This window comes from Thamnophis elegans, chromosome 6 (assembly GCF_009769535.1).
Source record: "Thamnophis elegans isolate rThaEle1 chromosome 6, rThaEle1.pri, whole genome shotgun sequence".
Classification (NCBI taxonomy): Eukaryota; Metazoa; Chordata; class Lepidosauria; order Squamata; family Colubridae; genus Thamnophis; species Thamnophis elegans.
In genome coordinates, this window is record NC_045546.1 from 43,431,423 (window position 1) to 43,454,185 (window position 22,763).

The 22,763-nt window shown below is 34.0% G+C and overlaps 1 protein-coding gene and 1 long non-coding RNA gene across 3 annotated transcripts in view; both read left to right on the forward strand.

The window, feature by feature from the left end:
* GBE1 (1,4-alpha-glucan branching enzyme 1) overlaps positions 1 to 22,763 on the forward strand; it is a 120,941-nt gene that overhangs the window by 92,788 nt on the left and 5,390 nt on the right. Inside the window, exons 13-16 of one of the 2 annotated variants that reach the window (XM_032219995.1) lie at positions 2,227 to 2,411; positions 3,046 to 3,176; positions 17,962 to 18,079; positions 21,459 to 21,524. In XM_032219995.1, coding sequence (XP_032075886.1) covers positions 2,227 to 2,411; positions 3,046 to 3,176; positions 17,962 to 18,079; positions 21,459 to 21,524 — 500 coding nt within the window. The remainder of the gene's footprint in view (positions 1 to 2,226; positions 2,412 to 3,045; positions 3,177 to 17,961; positions 18,080 to 21,458; positions 21,525 to 22,763) is intronic. The other variant, XM_032219996.1, reaches the window with a different exon arrangement.
* LOC116510433 lies at positions 6,689 to 17,490 on the forward strand. The gene is made up of 2 exons (XR_004255642.1): positions 6,689 to 11,270; positions 15,296 to 17,490. It is a non-coding gene; the product is annotated as an uncharacterized LOC116510433 (long non-coding RNA).

Consider the following 22,763-nt stretch of genomic DNA (forward strand, 5'->3'; position numbering starts at 1 on the left):
CAGGGTTATTTTGCACATTTTTGCAGTAAGCTATGAAGGTACCAGATAGCTTTGTTGCTTGTCAATTTTGACACCTCTTTCAGTTTTCTTTGCAGTATAATTAAGTATCTAGTGGATCACCCAGCCTTTGTAGTCATGCTGATAGCATTTCTAGATAAACTGCTCTCAATCAGTGGTAAATGCAAGGGAGTTTTGAAATATCTGAAGAACTCTAGTAGCAGTTTTTATTTAAATATACTTTGCACTGACTTTGTGCTGATAAAGAATTATATAAAATAATTCCAGTTATGCATTACAATTATTTCTGTGAATTTTGTGTTGTAGTTTTTTAAATAAATATATTACTTTGAAAACCTGATCACAAAATAAATCCTTTATTAGATCTTTATTGGTACCTGAGGGAAAATATTCATATTTTATAATAAAACAAAAATATTCTAGCTTTGAAATTCTTAGGCTATTACAGATGTGGTTTATACACAGAATAAAAACAGCTGACCATTATCTACTTACTGTACCATCTTACTGTAGGTTCAGAGCATTGAATTCAATTCCAAAAAATCAATTATAGACTTCAGTATTTGTAGTATCTTATTATACATATTTTACATATTTTGCAGAAAATTTATACACTAGGCTAGAGAAATGTGAGTAGGTCATATTGACAAATTGTCACCATTACAACAGGGGGAAACCATGGAAATTATTATTGTCTTCCCAAATCTTCAGGTGATTGGGGCATTTAAAAAAAATCATATCTGAATTCCTTGTCACTTTGTTTCTGTTTATCAAATCTGCATCTAAATGGAAGCTTCAGAAAGATAGGAGTAAGCATCATTAATCCAGAATGCTAATTAGATTTCTAGACAAATCAAAACAACCTTAGGCCATAGTCATGTGGTTACCATCAGAGAACTACATAATATTAGGAGCACAAGAGTTTCCTTTTACATGGTCTATGGGTATGTAAGACTTATTCTTGTTAATAGATACAGTACATTAATGTACTATATAAAATCTCCACCATTTACTGTATAGTCTAAACTGAAACACACAAATTATTTTTTTGTTTTTGTTACAATCAAGTGGGGAAAAGATACTGTTGTGATGGCATACATTTTATTTGATAGATATGATCATGTTATAGCTAAAGTCAGAGATGCTGTGCTACAATTTTGAAAAAAATATGCAAAATATATTTATAGAAAAACATATGCTGTAAATCCATGTTTTGTAGGCTGTCAACACAACGATTAGGATAATAGTATATGATTCCTCTTGAGAGTCAATTTGGTGTAATGATTAGGGCATCAGCCTATAAACTGGAAGAGCATGAGTTGTAGTCCCACCTTAGAGCCGCAGTGGTGCAGTGGTTAGAGTACAGTACTGCAGGCTACTTCTGCTAATGACCAGCTGCCAGCAGTTTGGCAGATCGAATCTCACCATGCTCAAGGTTGACTCAGCCTTCCATCCTTCTGAGGTGGGTAAAATGATTGTTGGGGGCAATATGCTGACTCTGTAAACTGCTTAGAGAGGGCTGTAAAGCATTGTAAAGTGGTATATAGTGCTATTGCTTGCTATTAGGCATAAAAACAGCTGGCTGACCTTGGCCAATCACTTTTCCTCAGCCCTAGGAAGGAGGCAAAAACACTCCTCAAAACAATTTTTATATCAACTGTATTTGGAACTTCATTTACTATCTCTTATATAGCCTACAAGTCTAAGATTTTCAACTAGAAAGAATTGCAAAAGACAATGTCTTGGTAAATGCTTCTTTCTTTTTTTTTCATCAGATAGATGGGGTGACTTTGAGAGTAATAATTAGTTCAAACTTGTCATGGTCCGTTCAATTCCCTCTATAATCCATTATATTTTGTAGGAAGTCATCTTGATTGATTTACTTCAACTATGTTTCCTCAAAAAATCTAATATATAATGACAAATAGGTCGGAGTAATAATTTTTAAATTGCTTTCCTACTCATTAAGTTGGTACGATTTTTAAACAGTACATGGTAATTGAGGAGTACAAACTTGCTCAATTTGTTTAGTATCTAGCAACACAATTTTTTTACAGTATGTAAAACATCATAGATAGTTACATTGTAACAACAGCTTTTAATATTGTTTCAGGTTTTTTTTGCAACAGTGTTTAAATCCTTTTCCAAGGATATTTACCGAAGATCCATTTATTTTTCATGTCTTTCCATGTTTTTTTAAAAAAATAGGTAATGAATTTGGACATCCAGAGTGGTTAGACTTTCCTAGACAAGGCAATAATGAAAGCTACCACTATGCAAGGAGACAGTTTAATTTAGCTGATGATCAACTTCTTCGCTATAGATTCCTAAATGTGTTTGACAGAGATATGAATAAATTGGAAGAAAAAATTGGCTGGCTTGCATCACTTCCGGTAAAGTATATATAATTTTTAAATGTTATATAACAGTTTTCATTGCTAGGCACATTCAGCATTTTAATCAGAAAGAAATTGCATTTGAAAAAATTAATAAAGTAACTATTAATATGCATATTTGTTTAAGACTGTTTCAAACAAATTATTTGTCTTGATTCTAAAATTTTATATCCAACATAACACTGTTCTTCAATTTCATTTGTTGGAAAACATGCCTTTAAAAGTTATATACAGGTAAATCCATTCATATTTTTCAAAAAGTTTATTGGTTAGATACTTACAATTTCCTTTCCAATAAAAAGTACAAAAATGTTTCACTTTCTGATATATTTTTGCTTCTTCTGTTCATCAAGAATCTTGTTAACTATAAACTATACCATATGCTTACTTGTTTCAGTTATAAATGTAATGAAGGTTTAATTCAATACAAAAATATATTAAATTTAAGTAATTTAAATTAATGGTACAATGAAGTATGTTAATGCCTTCTGTTTGCATGAGATGCAAAGAGAAACAAAAAGTTCTTCAAGGACACTCACGGAGATGTTTCCTGGCAAATATTTTTTGTTTCTATGAAGTTTGTGTTCAAATTAAATAGTATATAATGTTACTTTTATATTATTCCTTGCAGGCCTATGTGAGTGAAAAGCATCAATCAAACAAAGTTATTGCTTACGAAAGGGCAAATCTCCTATTTGTATTTAATTTTCATCCATCTCAAAGTTACACCGATTACCGAGTAGGTGTAGAAAAACCAGGAAAATATCCTTTTCTCTATATCTCATTATATTTTGTTTCACATATTGCAGTGAATGATAATTTATGGAAAAGACAATGACATCACCCTCTGCTGTTTTAACTTTGGCATACAGATAGGTCTCTATTAGTTTTGATAATGAATCCCACAAAATGGTCACATTATTCTAGTGTGTACTATTCAAAGTGATATTTCTAAAAAAATAAAAAAAATATTTTTTTTAAAAAAATAGGTAGTTATAGGACCAAATATAAATATAATTCTTAAAGGTGATGCCTTTATCCAAAAACACCTTTATTCTATTTGGAAATATTGTTTAAATCAAACATATATATATATATATATATATATATATATATATATATATATATATATATATATATATATATATATATATATGTGTTATATTTATGCTGATAAATAAATAAAGGGAGACTAGTATAGATCTATTTCAAGCTATTTAGCTCTCATCAGCTAGCCATACCCAAGTTTTTGGGAATCGAACCTGTGCTCCATTGCCTCCCAGGCAGGGAGTTAACCTTTTGAGCTACAGAGAAGACTCCTTATCAGCCAGCCAGGGTGGGAGGTAGCTCTGTAGCTCAAAAGGTTAACTCCCTGCCTGGGAGGCAATGGAGCACAGGTTCGATTCCCAAAAACTTGGGTATGGCTAGCTGATGAGAGCTAAATAGCTTGAAATAGAGCTATACTAGTCTCCCTTTATTTATTTATCAGCATAAATATAACAAATGTAACAAAAAAGGCAACAGTAAAAAATATTGGGTTTCTGTCTGGATGGTCTCTTGTGACGAGCCTAATGACAGAGAGTGGAAGTGTGACCTTCCTCCCATACTTGGGCATACCAGGGGTTGTGACTTTAAGTATATATATATATATATATATATATATATATATATATATATATATATATATGTATATATGTATATATGTATATATGTATATATGTATATATGTATATATGTATATATGTATATATGTATATATGTATATATGTATATATATACATACATATATATATATATATATATATATATATACATACATATATATATATATATATATATATACATATATATATACATATATATATATACATATATATATACATATATATATATATACATATATATATATACATATACATATACATATACATATACATATACATATACATATACATATACATATACATATACATATATATATATATATATATATATATATATATATATATATTTCAGCTGAATATTACCTACCTTTAGAGACCCTTTAGACTTCATCTATTTCAAATATAAGAATAACATGAATTACTAAGTGATGACTATGGAAAGGATGCACAAAAACTCTGTGACCAATCGACACACTGTATGTAATGGAAGATACTTTTATGTTAGATGTCTTGTCTGTCTATGTTTGTTGAAATATATATATATAATATAAAAGAATTACATGAACTAGGAGAGTCATACTGGTGTGGACATTGTCCAAATTAACAAAGTCCACATCAAATGTTAGGCTACCAGAATCTGACAAAATAATGGACTACTGGAACAAACCATGATTGAATGAAACAAGAGAACCTAGAATTCATCAACTGTTGTCCACAGTTTTGTCTTATGTTTACAATACAATCATACAAGGTGTATGATTAGAAGGGATTCTAAAAAGCTGTTTAAAAGGGCACAAAGGTGGCATCTGTTGTTCCTTGATTAGGCTTACTGCTTGATTGTCTGGATGAATATGCAATTGCTTAATTAGGATATTATTTAGCAATAGCACTTAGACTTACAGTATATACCTGTCCATAGTGCTTTATATAGCACTCTGGGCAGTTTACAATGTCAGCATATTGCCTCCAACAATCTGCGTACTCATTTTACCAACCTGAAGGATGGAATACTTAATCAACCTTGAGCACTACCAGGATCAAACTCAGGCTATGGACATAATTTACCTGCAATGCTAACTACCATGCCACCAGGGCACCTGCTTATTTACTGCTGGATTGTTCATCAGTCCTGTTTATCTGGATATTGATTGCTGGTGATGTTATGTTCTCTTTTTGTTGTTGCTTTTGTTTCCTTTTTAGTTTTTTATTGTCTTTTTTGAAAGGTATGCAAATGTTGTTTATGTGCCTGTTGATTGGTAACTTGTTTTCCTGTAATTATTAGGTTTCCTGTAATTATTTCACATTTTTGAATTTAGCTTAGATTCTGACAGTTTTCCAGTTGAAATTATGGCTGAGTCTGTCTATGTAGTGTGAAATTAAGGAGATTTCCTTGTATTTTCTGATCGATAGTTGGTGTTCATGGATGCACTCTACTAGTCTTCTGCCTGTCTGTCCTACAAGGTAATTGTTACAGTCCTTATGTTGTGAATATTTCAGATTTTTTTCCTTCTAGACTATTGGATTCTTCTTAGACAATTGGGTTGGAATCAAAAAGACTAGAACATTTCAGTAGAAATCAATATCCAGATGACAAGGATTAATATCAGATGAACAATCAAGCAATAAATAACAAGCAATAATTAAAGAACTGTCAACCAATTGTCAATTTTCAGAGTAGACTATGGCCTTTGAATTTCTTTGTGGTCTACTATCCAAGTACTAACCAGAGCCAATTTTATCTATTTTCTGAATCCAAAGAATGTCAGTCAGGTGCTCCCATTAATTTTGATTTTGATGTTACTGCTTATTTCTTTCATTAATTAAATTAATGCATCATTATTGGATTTATAAATTCCAGGCAAGCTCTATGAATGAAGAGAAACTACGTTGAAATGAACTGTAAAAGTACCATATGAATACATAAGATGCCTGTACTGGTAGTCCTCATCTTACAACCATTCATTTAGTGACCATTTGAAGTTACAACAGTACTTTAAAAAGTGACTTATGACTGTTTTTTCACACTTACCACCATTGCAACCATCCCCCCAGTTATTTTGTCAGGGTTCCAAATAGCATCCAAAATTAAATCAGAGTCCAAGGCAAAACATTCCTCAAAGTTCCAATTTATTAAGGAGAGCCATGTTGGCACATCTGGGAAAACCTGAATCTGAAAGCTTCATGGTTTTCCCCACCCAGTTGAAAGTTCAAGATCTTGCCCTCCCCCTCCCACAAGTCTATCACATAGTCCAATCTTCCACTGCCATGCTGGCAGTTCCGCCTATCCAGTTCCGGTCAGGTCCAGAAGTACAAAGACAAAGGATGACCTTGGCTTTCTAGAAATAATTTTGTTATGGTTAGATATCATCTAACTCCATACAATCCCCCCTTCCATTTTCCCACAATAGAAAGTGCATAGTAGAATAATAGAAAGTGTGGCAGGCCAAAGATCCAAAAAAAAATAAAAAATGGCTGCAAGCCTGACACATGTATTCAGAATTCAGACACTTGGCAACCGGCATGTATTTATGACGGTTGCAATGGCCTGGCGTTATGTGATCACCTTTTACAACTTTTTAATAACAAAGTCACCAGGAAAACCAGATTCACTTAACAACTGTACTACTAACTTAACTGCAGTGCTTCACTTATAAACTGTGGCAAGAAATTGTGGTCATAAGCCTAGAACTATTTGTTGCATTCATCCCAAAACTCAGAAAATTGACTTAGTGCTAATAGTATTTACATCCATATCATACCTAGTCTCAGCACTATTAGCAGTGTGTATTAATATTGCTTGTATGGATCTATAATGGTTTACATATATTTCTAGTCAGAGTCAATTTCAATACAACATGTCATCTACATAAGGATAGAATGTACCATAGCTTTCAGTCTTGAGACAGGCAGCTAAGTAATTATGCATTTTCCCAGCACTTCGTCTACATCACCAAAGTTAATTGAGCTAATGGCAGTTTTAAATTATTATTTATGCTGCTGCATTGACTAAACTGGAAAATTAGGAAAGATAAACTATTATAAATGTTTATAAAACTAGTAGTATAAAACTAATAAAAGTCTAATCTTGTGCTTAGAAAAGCCTATAATTACTAAAGTAATTTCAATAAAAATAGCAATGTTGTTCCATATCACTCTAGAACGAACGTTTTGCTTCAAACAGACTCTGAATATATAAATTTTGTTTTGTAAATTGGAACAGCTGTTTCAAGCTTAGAATATTTCAAAGTCAGAATAATTTTAGACCTGTTCTGTTCCATGCCTTACTGTTTCAGCATGAAGAGGTTCCTAATTTTCATACATGATTACTTCAGACAATTGCATAGTGTTATAGAAGTAGTTGTTCTATGATTTTGAAGTTAGAAGGAATGTAAATATTCCAGAAAGTATTACATGTGTTTCCAGGTTATGGTTATGGTTACCCACACACAGCCTTTGTCAACAGCCACAATCAAAACACTTTCAATCAAACATTGAGGCACAGCTAGTTCTCTGGAATACATGGAGACCTAGTAAATTTAAAGTAACAGCAAAACTTTACTGTTATAAAATACATTTGTCCTTTTTCTCTGTCACACACACATACTGTCACCCACATGCATATCATTCTCAACTATACTGCCAGATACCAGCCAGAGAGTTGGAAGTTGCCAAGTCTAAATCCAAAGATGACTCAAATAGTAGGTAGAATTGAGGAATCCTTTTGTCTCCCAAAGTCCTTGTGTTGTTGATTCACAACATTGGCAGCTACACTTGCCTTGTTGATTTTTAAGTCTGGTAGCTATTGATGGGACTTGGGAAGGAGTTTTTCCATGTGGCCAGGCCCAACTTCCTTTGTCCGGTTCATGTAAAAAAAAAAATTCATTTGTTTCCTTAGCTACGTGGTTCCTTCTTAACTATCTCCTCTAAGGGATGTTTTAGACAAGATTCCTGGCTTTTGTTTACCCTTATGTGCCAGCTTTATCTTTAGGTATGGTAGCTTCAGTCTAGTCTCACAGAAAGAACTAGATAGCAGCTGGAAGTCCATGATAATTATTGGAAGTATAGTCCAAAGTTAATGATACCACCTACCGCAAATATAAAACTTAAATTCTTGTTCTTACTATATCACCCATTAATGCATATTCTCTAAAATAAAATTTTAAAATAGTATTTATTGGGAAATGTGGGTACTGGTAGTATGATGACACTGTGAAACAAATATTTTTTAAAATCCATAGGAAAGATCTCTTCCTATCAGTTACAAATAAACAACAAAAATGTCATGTTCATATAGATCTTAAAATAACTTCTATTATCTGTGGAGATTGCTAACCTAGACCTACATGAGAATGATTTCATCGAGATGAATTAAGTATTAGGAGTGGATAGCTAATATCTTTTCTCTCTAGCTTCAACGCCCACATGTATGTCTCATAAATAACAAGTGGACCTTTCAGAAAAGTGTATGTGGACAGCAGTGGAGGATAGAACATAGAACATGGAATAATAGGATTGGAAGGGACCTTGGAAGTCTTCTAGTCTAAGTCACTATCCAAGCAGGACTCTATATTATTCTGGACTAACTCTGTTCTTGAAAACCTCTGGTAATGGAGTACCCACATCTTTCAGAGGTAAGGCATTAATTGTTGTCATGGTCAGGAATTTTCTTCTTAGTTCTAGGTTGGTTATTTTAAGGAATTTATAAATATTTAAGGATCTTTTAAGATATTTCTGGAACAGAATAAAGTGCTACTCTCCAATAGCCTGGGGCAAATGAAAGATGGAAAGCACTAAAAGGATTCAATAATTAGGACTAGAAAAGAAAAATACGTAGGTTTATGCAATTGATACCCCATTTATAGTGTCCTGAGGTGCCTTGACAAATCAACATCAAAAAGAATATAGTTCACTATTAGTCTATCTCGTTTATATACATCAAACTGTGGGATTTACATTGGTTGATAATTCAGAAGAATACATTTCATTGAATTCATTGACTACTAGGTAGACTCTTTTCTTTTATCCTAATATGTATTAGGTGCAATATGCTTAGATTTGAATATTATATATAAGGCATGAAAACATGCCTTATATATAATATTATATGCCTTAACAGGTTGAGCAAAGATGTACTAATGCAAATTCATACAAGAATGGAAGAATATGTCAGTTCAATAGCAATGTAAATAATGGCTGATATGACCTGAAATCTTGGGAAAATTAACATCAACATTCAGATTACATCCATCTTTGAAAAAGCAAATTAAAGTTTCCTGACATTTGTAAGATGCACCTAGACCTTCTAATGAGCAAACAAGGTCACTTGGAATGAGTCACTAGAGACTGATTGCCCAAGGCGAAATTGTCTCTTTGAGCTGCTTGCTTGTTCATGCTTTGAAGTGCACTTATGTAAGTGTCCCTGGAATTCAATCTTTACATAAAATGGAGACAAATAATTTAACTTAAGATCACAAAATGCCAACTTTCATCAAGATGCTTAATCTCTTACAGCTAATACTATTAAAATGTGAATGTTTTTGCAATATTATTCAAATACTTAAATCCCCATTTTTATTAGGAAGATTATTTTATTTTTGATAGTAGATTGCACACTGATTATTAGTTTGTAATTACTTATGTACAATCACAAGTATGTAACTATACAAATATAAGAGTAACTCTTGGGATTTTCTGAAAAGTGTTATATTTGCATACTATCTTTGAACAACGTTTTCATCTCTTCCTCCTTCTCATAATCCAATATATTTGATTCTTCAGAAAACACAGGTAGGCTCCTGTAACTTCAATATAAAGCTGAAGGTTCTTCAAATAAATCTCTCCATCAATATACAAATTGATGGAGATATAATTGCAAGCCAAATAGTTTATACTTCTTTGCATATTACTGCAGTATCAGTCAATATTGCTATTATATCAGTCAAAGGCCACTTCTCCATTCTCTTTGCTAAAAAACTAAACATTTTATACTTGCAAAAGCAAGAGGATATAGATAAAAACTGGGAGCTACCTCATAAATCCTTAAATTATCTATCTTCAGTTTCATGGAGGAAAAACAAATGGATATAAATCAAATAAAATTGATTAAATTCATTTAGGATTTTTTGGTTCAGTTTTTTGTTTGTTTGCCACAAACAGTTCAGCCTTTGACTGTTTAAAAACAGTAATAAAATATTTTTCTTCAACTTCCGTTCAGCTATCCAAGAAAGGTTTCTATAGAAGAAAAAGATAACTATCTTTTTTTCCAAAAATTAGGTAACAGTCTAGGGAGAAAACACTAGAGTAATTATGAATTTTTCTACCTACATAAGCAACTGAATATATAGATAAATAGCCTCTATTCAAACAAAAACATAGTAATTAAGTGTGAGATATAATAAATCGTGTCAGATTCTCACTTTAGTATCACTCTGCATTAAGGGTCATTGGTTCTGCTATTTTGGTAGTGAACACAATACAGATAACACATTTGTTTCCAAACTGATCATGATTAATATTCCTTTTGTTGTTTGAGCTAATGTAGGAGGTTAAAATAGCCAAATTATAAAAGTAAGGGTTTTTTTTCTTAAACTGATACTGCATTTATCATTCAGGAGTTGCAGAAAACATATATTGTATAACAATATATTTTGCAATTTGTTTCTCAGCAGCCACCTTGTATATTGCAAAAGGGGGGACATTTCCAAGCAAACATCCATATATATTTTTCATTTCAAAATTTTCTTGATTAAATTTTTCCAAATTCCAAATTTTTCCAAATTCCAAATAATAAGTACGTTATTGAAAGATATTGTCACTGCTCTCTCTGTTATTATTTTCATAATATATTTTTCTTTTTAAAATTTAAAAAACTAGAACAATGTAGAATGTTTACATTCTTGATAAAAAATAAGCTAAGTGTATTCATTAAATATATCAATTTGATTTATGTGATCTTCCATTAATGCAATATTGAAATATTTGAGTGTGTTCTGAAACACTCAACCTAGATAAGTGTGCTAGGAAAGCAGCTAGCGGAGACCCAACACAGATTTCATGTAATAAATTGAAAATATTAATTCAAAATGAAAATGAATCTCTTAACATCTTACAGATTTGGATATATTTCAGCAGCACTCCTCAGGGAAAGTTTGCAGCATGAGCAACCTGAGACTGCTGAAACTATAGAAAGCAGGTACTATTTCTTCTGAGTAAGAACTATTATTTTGATAATTTGCCTTTCAAGAAATTAAGAATAAAACTATCATCGCTTCCTATCTAATGGCTTTAGATTAATTTCAGTGTTCAATCTGTGGCAAGAATTTCCTTATACGTCATAAGAAAGGGTGGCTGCCATGATTCCTTCTTTAACTGGGGAGGGGAGTTGTTTGATCCTTTCTTGCTTTTTATTAAAAAGAATTCCACAATACAAAAAATACAGCAAGCTCAAATCAAAAGCAAAGAAGAAAAAAGAGAATAAACATTAGGCTATATTCCCCAAATTTCTAAAGTAAGCTTTACGTATGGATTTGAGATAGCAGATATTAATTTCTTAATGTCAGTAAGGTACGGAATCTCCCTTATGAATAGGGGATATTGTGCTAAATTAATTTGTACACACTAATCATAATTTGAATTCTTAATTATATAAACTAATTATCTTAGTTGCAAAAGTATGAAAAGGCTGATTCAAATTTGGTGTGCCATTATGCAGTTTTCATACTGCATAACTTGCTTGATCATAGGATTCTTCTTAATAGCTTTATGTAAATGAAGACAATACTTTGTATGTATTCAGCCAACTAAAAATCAATGGAACTGGCAGCAAAACTAAATTAGGAAGAATTACCAGTTTTATTTACTTAATTAAGCCCACTCTAAGCAGTGTATTAATATTCCATAAGTTGAATAGGATCAAAGATACATAGTAGATAGGATAGATAAGATAACTTTCATTGTCATATTTTTCTGAGAAGCACACATTAAAAATGAAATTCTGTTGCCCGCTCTCAATAAATACACACACACACATAAATCACTGTCCATTTTGAATACATAGTAGAAAGAGGAAACTTGAGAGTTTACATGGTTGATAATATATGGAACAAAGCTGTGATTGAATCTAGATGTTCTGCTTCAAATACAACAAAGCCTTTTCCCAGAAGGTAACAAGGAAAACTGGTCATGGAGAGAATGTGTAGCATCCCTGACAATACTGTGGACCCTGATCATCAATAATCAAGGAAATACTTTCTAATATAGTCTAAGGAAATATTATTCAAGCATAAACTTGTTGAGCTGGCAAATCTCAAACATAAGCAAGTCATAATACATGCATTGCATTTGGACCAGCTATATTTTCTAGATTATTTTCAGGGCACTTCTGTTCTGTTCTAGAATAATCCAAGCAATAAATGACAAGAGGCACAGAGCCTCTTGATCCAGGAACAGCCATATCTGGTACACCAGATATAGAAGTCCTCTAACTATGAGGAAGACCTTCAAGTCCCAAAGGACTTCCAACATATGATTAAATTCAAAACCAGCAGCATCTGTGACCAACAATGAAATACTCAAGATAGTCTCCAAATCCAAAGCAACTCCATCTTGCTGGAATTGAATCTACATCATGTGAAAAAGAAAGTACATCCTTTTTGAGTTCTATGGTTTTACATATCACGATATAGTAAAAATCATCTGGTCCTTAGCAGTTCTTAAAAGTAGGTAAATACAAACTCAGATGAACAACACAAAACAATCTCATTGATTTGATATAACTGATAAAAGGTTGAGATAATAATGAATAATGAATTCAGGAGGGGTCTCACCACCGCCGCCTTAAGCGCGGTGGGGAAGTGCCCCTCCCGAAGAAACCGTCTTTGGATCCAGCAGTTCTTAATAACTACCGTCCAGTCTCCAACCTCCCCTTTGTGGGGAAGGTTGTTGAGAAGGTGGTGGCCTTCCAGCTTCAGCGTACCTTGGAGGAAGCTAACTATCTTGACCCCTTCCAGTCCGGCTTCAGGCCCGGTTACAGCACAGAAACCGCTTTGGTCGCATTGATCGATGATCTCTGGAGAGCCAGAGATGGAGGCCATGCGTCCATCCTGGTTCTCCTTGACCTCTCAGCGGCTTTCGATACCATCGACCATGGTATCCTTCTGCGATGACTGCGGGAGGTGGGGGTGGGCGGCACTGTTTTGCAGTGGTTCTCCTCCTACCTCTCGGACAGGTCGCAGTCGGTGTTGGTGGGGGGGCAGAGATCGTCCCCGAGACCCCTAACTTATGGGGTGCCGCAGGGCTCGGTCTTATCCCCCCTACTATTCAACATATACATGAAACCGCTGGGCGAGATCATTCGGAGGCACGGGATAAAATACCATCAATACGCGGACGATACACAGTTGTATCTGTCCGCCCCGTGCCAACTCAATGAAGCGGTGGACGTGATGAACCGGGGCCTTGAGGCTGTTAAAAACTGGATGAGAGCTAACAAACTGGTACTCAACCCGGAAAAGACCGAGTGGCTGTTGTGTTTTCCTCCCAACAATTTGGCTAATGTTCCATCAATCAGGCTGGGGGGGGGGCAAAATTTATACCCCTCAGACAGGGTCCGCAACTTGGGAGTCCTCCTGGACCCACAGCTGAATTTTGACCATCACTTGTCAGCTGTGACCAGGGGGACATTTGCCCAGGTTTGCCTGGTGCGCCAGTTGCGGCCCTACCTGAACCGGGAGGCCCTCACAACAGTCACTCGAGCCCTTGTGCTCTCTAGGCTGGAATACTGCAATGTGCTCTACATGGGGCTGCCCTTGAAGAGCATCCGGCGACTTCAGCTAGTCCAGAATGCAGCCGCGCGAGTGATCGTGGGCGCACCGCGGTTCGCCCACATAACACCGATCCTCCGTGAGCTGCGCTGGCTACCTGTTGATCTCCGGGTGCACTTCAAGGTCCTACTTACCATCCACAAAGCGCTCCATGGTAGTGGGTCTGACTATTTGAGAGACCGCCTTCTGCCAATTACCTCCCTGCGTCCCATCAGGTCGCACAGGGTAGGCCTCCTCCGAATTCCATCCGCCAGTCAGTGCCGACTGGCGACTACGCGGAGGAGAGCCTTCTCAGTTGCAGCTCCGACGCTATGGAACAATCTCCCCGTGGAGATCCGCACCCTCACCACCGTCCAGGCCTTCCGCACGGCCCTTAAGATCTGGCTATCCCGTCAGGCCTGGGGATAGGACTTTACTCTCTCCCTGCCCGAATGCCGAGTGAATGTTGTGCTTTTATTGTTAATTATTTTTACTCACATTTTCTTTTATGTCTTGTCTTGCACTCCCCTCCCTCATTATTGTAAGCCGCCCTGAGTCCCCTCAGGGAAAAGGGCGGCCTATAAGTGTTTAATAAAACCTAAAACCTAAAAAACCTAAATAACAAAAATGATGAAAGTCTATTAATAATGCCAAACCCATAAAGCTGATCATAGCCAAAAAATGCACCTCTATTAGGTTTATTTAAAGGAAAAGGGGTTAGTTAGAGAATTTTGTTAGGAAGAGATATTTGTACACATTTGTATTAAGAAATGAATGGACAGATATTTCTGGCCTACAGTATTTTTCAGTCTGATTCATATTCCCAGACTCAACATTCCATATAGATGGTGTCAACAGTGGAACTTTGGAGGGGGGAAAAGGGAATAGGAAGGAGAACAAATGAAAAGCATGTTAAACTGGAAAACTTCAATAAATATAAGTCTTTATATAAGAATAAGAATCTTATTTAGTCTCCCAGCATAATGTATGGAAATGACATAAGGAAAAATAGTGAAGAAACCTTAAAACACAAGAATTATTATGTTAGAAAATGCCACAGGAGTGTCAGGGGAACTATGTATGAAAAAAATATTAGGAGAAATGATAAAATGAAGGAGGCTATGGAGAAAAAAGTCTTCAAATGACAGGAAGAAAAAGTAACATTAAATAAGGCATAAAAAATGCAGAGCAATTTGGCAAAAAAGGCCTTTGGGCCCAGCAGATACTTTTTAGCATAACAGCTTTTATATTTTAATATATCCTTTTCCTGAGGCTTTCCAAATTTGAATGTGGAGATACCTGGCAACAAAATAATTGGTTTATAATTGGCTATAATTTTTAATTGCTTTATAGCTTCTATATCACTTGGTTTAATTTAGATGTTTGTATCTAATTTTTGCCTCTGTGCCTTTGACAGACTGGTTTTCTTACAGCTTCACTCAGCCTTCATTGTGTTTTTTCATATCACTAGTGACTTAACAGGTCCAGCTGCCATCAACACTTCAGGTACTTGTTTTACCTCTATAAATACATAATGAATCATTTCAGCAGTATGCTGGCACCTGCTGAAATCATATTTCAATGGAGAAGCAGCAGTAAAATAATCCAAAGTAGTTTGATCTTTTTGTGGTAGGCAAGGGGGAACTAAAAATGATTGCCAATATAAACAATTACTGGAAGAAAGTTTCTGCATGCTGTTTTAGGAGTTTTTCTGGGTCAATCCTCTGTGAAACATGCTGACTTAAGCATCAGCTTTGAACACATTGTAATACGTTCGCAGAGATTTAGGTCAAGCAAAGGCTGCCCTAAGTAATTTTCATCATTTAATTTTTCAGGAACAGTTATTAATGTAAGAGTTTTATTAAATAATTTCTGTAAGCTATAGCTGTTGATCAGAATCTTTCAGCGTTCTTAGAGGAAATTAGTCCCATTAAGGGAAAGTAGTAACACCTTGAGCATAAAAACAGTTACATCTTGTAGCAGAAGTTCAGTTTGCCATTGCTGTGGTGAGAATTTATCAACACATGATATAGATTCAACCCCCATATTGGAATTTATGCATGTGCAGTATTTTCAGGTGGTGTTATATCTGTATATCATCACTCTAGTAGGAAATACTGTATATTGTTCTAGGCTAGGGAGAAAAATGTTCTGTGTGAGAGACTGTCAGGCCTTTCATTTAGGCCAAGTCAGGAAATTGCATCTATAAATCTGGTTGGTATCCTGTTGATGGAGGCTTACTAACAGAACCTGACTTTTTGCCTCTCCCTTTGTACATTCAAGCAAATTAGGGAAAAGTCAGTCTAAGCTTGTTCTTCATGTCTTCTGTTTTGTAGGCACATTTTTGTAATCCTTATTTCTCTAAGATCTTTTTCTTTCATCTCACCACATATACACACAGACACACACATCCCTGTCTCTTTACAGGCATGAAGAATTTTGGAACCTGAGGATAATCCAGAAGACAAGAAATTAGAGCTCTCTGCTTTCATCAATTCGAATGACTTGGTCTCAGATTTAGCCAAGGATCTACAGTATTAAGGACATTGCTGGAATAGAAAAGTTATAGTTGCCATATCAGTATTAATTTGTATCTTTGGAAAGAAAAAAGTCTATCTAACAAAGTAAGGATATTCAAAAAACCTAATGCAACAATGTTACAAATAAGTCTCAAAGAAAATGCTGCCTAATTCTAGTTATGTGGCAGAATAAGAAATCTGAATTAGCATTTAGAAAGTATGATTGAATGATTTCAAAGGTTGTGATATCCTGATAAATTTATAGCAGCCTTTCTTACATTATTAACTGGACCTGTCAGAATTGCCATTTCACTCCTGGGCTTCGCATACGTTAGCTGCCAGTCTACCATGAACTATGGGGGAGCTGGATGGGGGTGGAGGCTAATGACTCATCGTAGCTTCTAAAGACACAACTTCAAGGTCAGACGTCTGGGAAAGGCATTCACCTCCAAACCGTTTATTTTACAGTTGAAAAGACTGTTCCTAAAACATTTTCTTTGAATATGATTGGACAATGAGAGGTCAACAATAGGAAGGGACAAAGGGAGAAAAGTTATCCATGAAAAGTTGGTGTGCAAACCTCAGTTTTGACTTTTCTATAAGGTAATATACTTGGCCCTTAGTAAAGTAAACCTTTTACACCGAATGGAGTTCAGGGTTGTTCTTGCTTAAGGGACTAAGCTGGGACAGGGCTGTCATCTCCAGACTTTTCTTGAATATATTTATGTGAGTTTATGTGTGAATGCATGAATGGTATTTGACTTTTTTTTGCTGTAAATAAATCTCATAGCTTTTCATTTTTAAAAGTTTCCATTGTATTAAGTTTACTAATAATCCCCTGGCTTTCCACTTGGAACATTTTGGTAATTATGACTTAAGTCACATTGAGTTAATGATGGTAAAGCATGAGTAAATTAAGTGGGACCCAAGTTCATATGTTAAGTAATTTTTCTTTATATTTAATTCCTGATTACTGGCAGTCCTACACATGTTTACGCCAAAGTAATTCAATTTTCCTACAAACGGTTTATTACTAAATAACTGGGTATAGACTAAATTTATTCCTTCAGGTAAAATAGGTAAATATATTTTATACTCAATGCTAAACAGGTACTTAAATGGTAGTATATATAACCCTTGTTCATGTAGATTAGTTTGATTCCTTTTAACAACCTATTTCCCTAAACTGTCTTCAAAATTTGTTCCCTAATTATAATTATATAGAAGAAGAAAATTGCTAAACATACTAAGAGCCATCTGTATTTTGTATATTGAAAGATAACTACATCTAATTATTTTATTTAGATCTAATTACATTTATCTGAAAAAGATTAAGCAAATGAAATTTATTTTTTATGACTGCTTTGATATATTTTTTGGAATGTGACCTCAGCATGCTAATGAAAAGCCATGTGCATTCAGCTCATGACATACCACACATAAAATATCTAAACATTGTTATATAAAGAGCTCACTTCTGCAATTAACTATATTATGTTCTATGTATTATCTCTTATTTAAAATTATGTAATTCCGCTATAGAAATCCTTAACTATTGCCATACATATAAAATTGCCTTGGATTCTGATGCTCCGGAGTATGGAGGACATAATAGACTGGATCATACTACAGATTTTTTTTCTCAGCAGTATTCACATAATCATAGATCCAATTCTCTTTTGGTAAGTACATTTTTTCTACTCTAATTTCTCTAAAGCATATCTTCAGAGAGAGAGAGTTAATATTTTAAATCCTGTACTAGATGACTGCATGTTGCCTTCATCTTTTAAATATAATTGATCTTGCATGAACAATTATAAAATTGTCATATAAAAGTATTTATATGACATAAGTATAAAAATCCTGACCTTCCAAATATGCATATAATAAATTTAATAAATTATTTCTGTATTTTCTGTGTTTTCCTGAGTTCCTGTTTTTTAATATTCTATATACCAATAATATGCATGTTTAATTCTTTGCATGTAAGCATCCTGTGATTTTCATTGCTAATATTTTAATCAACTGCGATCATCTATTAAACTTCTTTAGTTTATCTCTTGTACCAGTTTTGGCACTAGCCAGGAAGTGTATGCCTGCAGGTGTACCAGAGCACCAGAAACCCAAAGACCAGCTGGCCAGTATGCATGTGTGTGCCAGCCACCTGGCCTTTGGGTTTCTGGCCTGCATGCTGGTGTTTGTGCGCGCTGGAGTGCCAAAGACAAGCTAGCCGATGCGTAAGTGTGCACTGACCAGCTGGTCTTCGGGTTTCGAGCACTCCAGTGTGCATGAAGACTAGCTGACCCCCACGCAAGCGCACACTGGAAACCACAAGAGCAGCAGGCGACGGCGCACATGCCCACACCCCTGGCATGCTTGCTATAAGTTTGCCATCACGGCCTTATACAATATGAGAATTTAAGTATTAGAAGTATTTAATTTAATAATGCAAGCATAATTTTTTTTAAAGTTTTAATTGTAAAAACAAAGACAATAAAACAATATGGGGTAAACTCACATTTGATGCACTGTTTAATTTTTTTTTTAATTTTTATGTGAAGATTCTTATAAAATGTATTCAGTGCAAAATTTTGATCATATTAAACATAAAATGCAGTCCAAAAAAATGTAACAAGACTATAATAATGTTGGATTCCTTTTCTTTCCTTCCTTTTTCTTTTATTCACTGGGAAAATGTCTTCACAGCTTAGACTATCTTTAAATTCAGGGTAAAAAACATTAAACGAAGCACAAAAAGGAATTAAAAGATGCACTTAAAACATGACATAATAAAAGAAAATAATATACAGCTAATTTACTCCAATAGAACTCATAATTCTAGTTTACTTCGTATATTTTAATTCTTGAAAACATTCTTTCTTCTATCGTGTCCATATGCCAATTTATATGTTGCGATTTCTTTTTTAATATTCTCATTTCCCTCTTTCTTCAAGAACTTACCAACTTTGTTCCACCAAAATTTCTTGTTTTTCTTCTCCCTCCTATTCATCTGTTCTCCCTTCATACATTTGTTTTGAAATGTACTTCTTTTGTAGTAGTCACTCACTTTTGTATTCAATGAATGTTCATTCAGCACTACTAGAGTACTCTACTGCCAGTAGTGTAACTTACATTTGTTCATTCCAAATTTTCCTATAGCATCAAAAAATCTTGCTTTGTATATATAGATTATCATATCAATTTCCCGCATACAGTCTTATCATTCAGTCATACTAGCATTCACTACAAATCATTTTGTGCTCTCCTCCAATAATGTGGCTTCAGATGTATTTATACACTTTCCTAAACAACATAGTTCTAATAGTATCACAAGGATGCTCATAAATTTGTCCAACCACACATCATTATTTGTTCCACTCAACCATTTGCTAAGTATTCCATCCATTGTTATGCATGCTTTACTTTCATCATAGACCAACTTGTAATATTTACAACCAAGTCCAGTACCATGGTTGTACATAGCATTACATCATTCAATTGCAATTCTTTTATCATGTTCTTTATTTAAATCAACATTTGTTTTGTAAACTTTCTTCTCATTTGAGATTTCTTAGTGACTTAATAAAGAATAAAAAAATCTGATCAACATTTGTCACAAAGCAGCGCTATTTCCCAAATAATACTTCTCCCTTATGTTTTTAATCACAATTCTGCGAAAGAACATCTTAAATAAACTTAACCTTCCTTCTTGTTTTTCATTCTTCCTATTTTATCTCTGGTACAACTGGACAATAGCAGCATTATTTTATCATCATGCACAGATGAAGCATGCCTAAACATATTAAACAAATTATCTAGGAATTGTTGTAAATAAGCCACATCTATATGTTACTATCTATCTTTGCCATCAATATCACCATGTAATTTATTTTGTCTAGTTTAGGTAGTAATGAAAAAGAAACGTAAAGGAATAAATTTGTGGACCAAATCCAAACATAGTGAATTTTTTGTATAACATAAAACAAAACAGTTTATTCATCAGTTAAGGCACTTTCAGATCCAATCATTTATAGGCTACATATTTTTTATTGTATATACTTGAGCCAGTTTTGTCTGGGGATTAAGACATCGTGCTAGAAACTGGAGATCCTTAGCCATGAAAAGTAAGTGGGTGAAACTCACTCTCAGCCCAACTCACCTCACAGGGTTGTTGTAGGGAAAATAAGAAGGAATATTAGATATGTTTACCATTTTGAGTTGCTTGTAAAAAAAATAAGGTGTGATATCAATAAAATGAATAAACAAAATAAATACTATAAAGTGTCAGAAACCAACTATTGTCATAATTGTCCCAAATGTGCTTCTTCCAGAGGCAACTGGACTTTCTTGTTTTTTTCTTTGAAAACATTTCGCTTCTTACCAAGAAGCTGTTCAGTTCAGAAACTTCTTGGATGAGAAATAAAAACGTCTTCAGAGAAAAAACAAGAAAGTCTAGTTGCCTCTGGAAAAAGCACCTTTGGGGCAACTATGACTTGAATGACTGAGAATCTCCATAGACAACTATGGTCATATTTATATTCATAATCTTCTTGGTGATCCTAGAATATGTATCGGTAAACAAGAATCAGTCACTTTAATATCCTGGATCATTCTGTATATACTGTACTGCATATATTTTCTCTATATATGTACATTCTTGTTCTGTAGTTTATATATCACAGTGAAATCCTAGTGTGGGAAAGTGATTCCAATGCAGTTCAATGCACAGAAAAAGTGGTTTCCCCCAAATTTTACTATTCTACCAATGTAATGAAAAATTAATATACAGCAGATACCCTCACATAATTGTTATGGTCTTATTAACCATAACATATTATCAACATGACAAGCATAGTGCAGATGCAAAATACAATTAATGTATACAGAGATTGGAATAACTGTAAAAATGAATTTAACATGCATGTGAAAGAAAGCATGATAAAAATTTTAATAACCAAGCATTTAATATAGTTTGAATTTAGCTACCAGCTAATGGCATGATAACCGCACTACAATATGACCCAACTGAGTATGGGTCATCCTTTCCTTTGTGTTCCTTAGCAACTCAATGCATTGAATGAAAGTGATGGCCAAAGCCGAGGACACCAGCATACACACTACTTAAAGGTAAAGTTGGTGTGTAGGCCAAATAGTAGCATGATAAAAAAAAAAAGCAAGATCCTCATCTCCGTGCCTCAACCAATGTGTAAAACAAACCACAACTCACCAAACATTAATGTATGTTACAAATTGGAAGTAGGGTTACTTAAAACATCTTAAGACATCTGTTCAATATTGTATTCCACTTTGTATTTAATTAAAAATATAATATAAAAATAATATAAAAAGAAGACTGTTTAACTTTTATAAGGGGACTCAGGGGTAAGCTTTTTAGACAAAGAGGTAAGTGGCATTTCAGAAAGACCATGTGAGTATAGACCTATGAAGTGCTGAATTGAATTGAAGAATTAAGGACTAAAATATTTTTAAAGGATCTTTTTTGTGATGCTACTTCTACAGGTGAAACTCAAAAAATTAGAATATTGTGCAAAAGTTCATTTATTTCAGTAATGGAACTAATATATGAGATAAACTCATTACATGCAAAGCAAGATAGTTCAAGCCGTGATTTGTCATAATTGGGATGATTATGGCTTACAGCTCATAATTTTTCGAGTTTCATCTGTATATGGATTACCAATTTAAAGACAAAAATGACTACAACCTGGAAAGCAACGAAAATAGGAAAGAGGACATTTTTAACAGAACAGATAGGGATTACAACAGATATATTCCAAAGGATATTTCAACAGCTGATAAAGAATCTTTTAGCTTCAGTGATGGCTTTGTGAATCTGTCAAAGAGACTTGCCTATACCTATTTCCTTTGGCAATTTTGCTTCTTTCTTGACTCATCTCTTTTGAAGTCATTTGTTATTACTTTAGTAATGTTAATACTATACCAAACAATTTCTAATTATTACACTGGATTTTTGGTGTTGTAAATTTGGTTTCTTTTTGCTTTTTGATTTATTTGTTGATTCAATTTTTTTTGGGTATTTCTTAATGTACAATGAATTTCCCTTTAATCTACTCTAACTATAGAAATGGGTAATAGTAGAATGATGGCTTATGCTACACTTTTTACTTTATATTGCTGCATTTTTCCATAAAAGTCCATATACATTGAATCACAAAACAATTGTGCAAATATTTTCCAAAAGAAATTCAACTTTTGCCAATTCAAGTTGAGCACAGGCAGGGGTGAAATTCAGCAGGTTCTGACAGGTTCTGGAACACCGGTAGCAGAAATTTTGAGTAGTTCAGAGAACTGGCAAATACCACTTCTGGTATTTGGGGTGGGAAT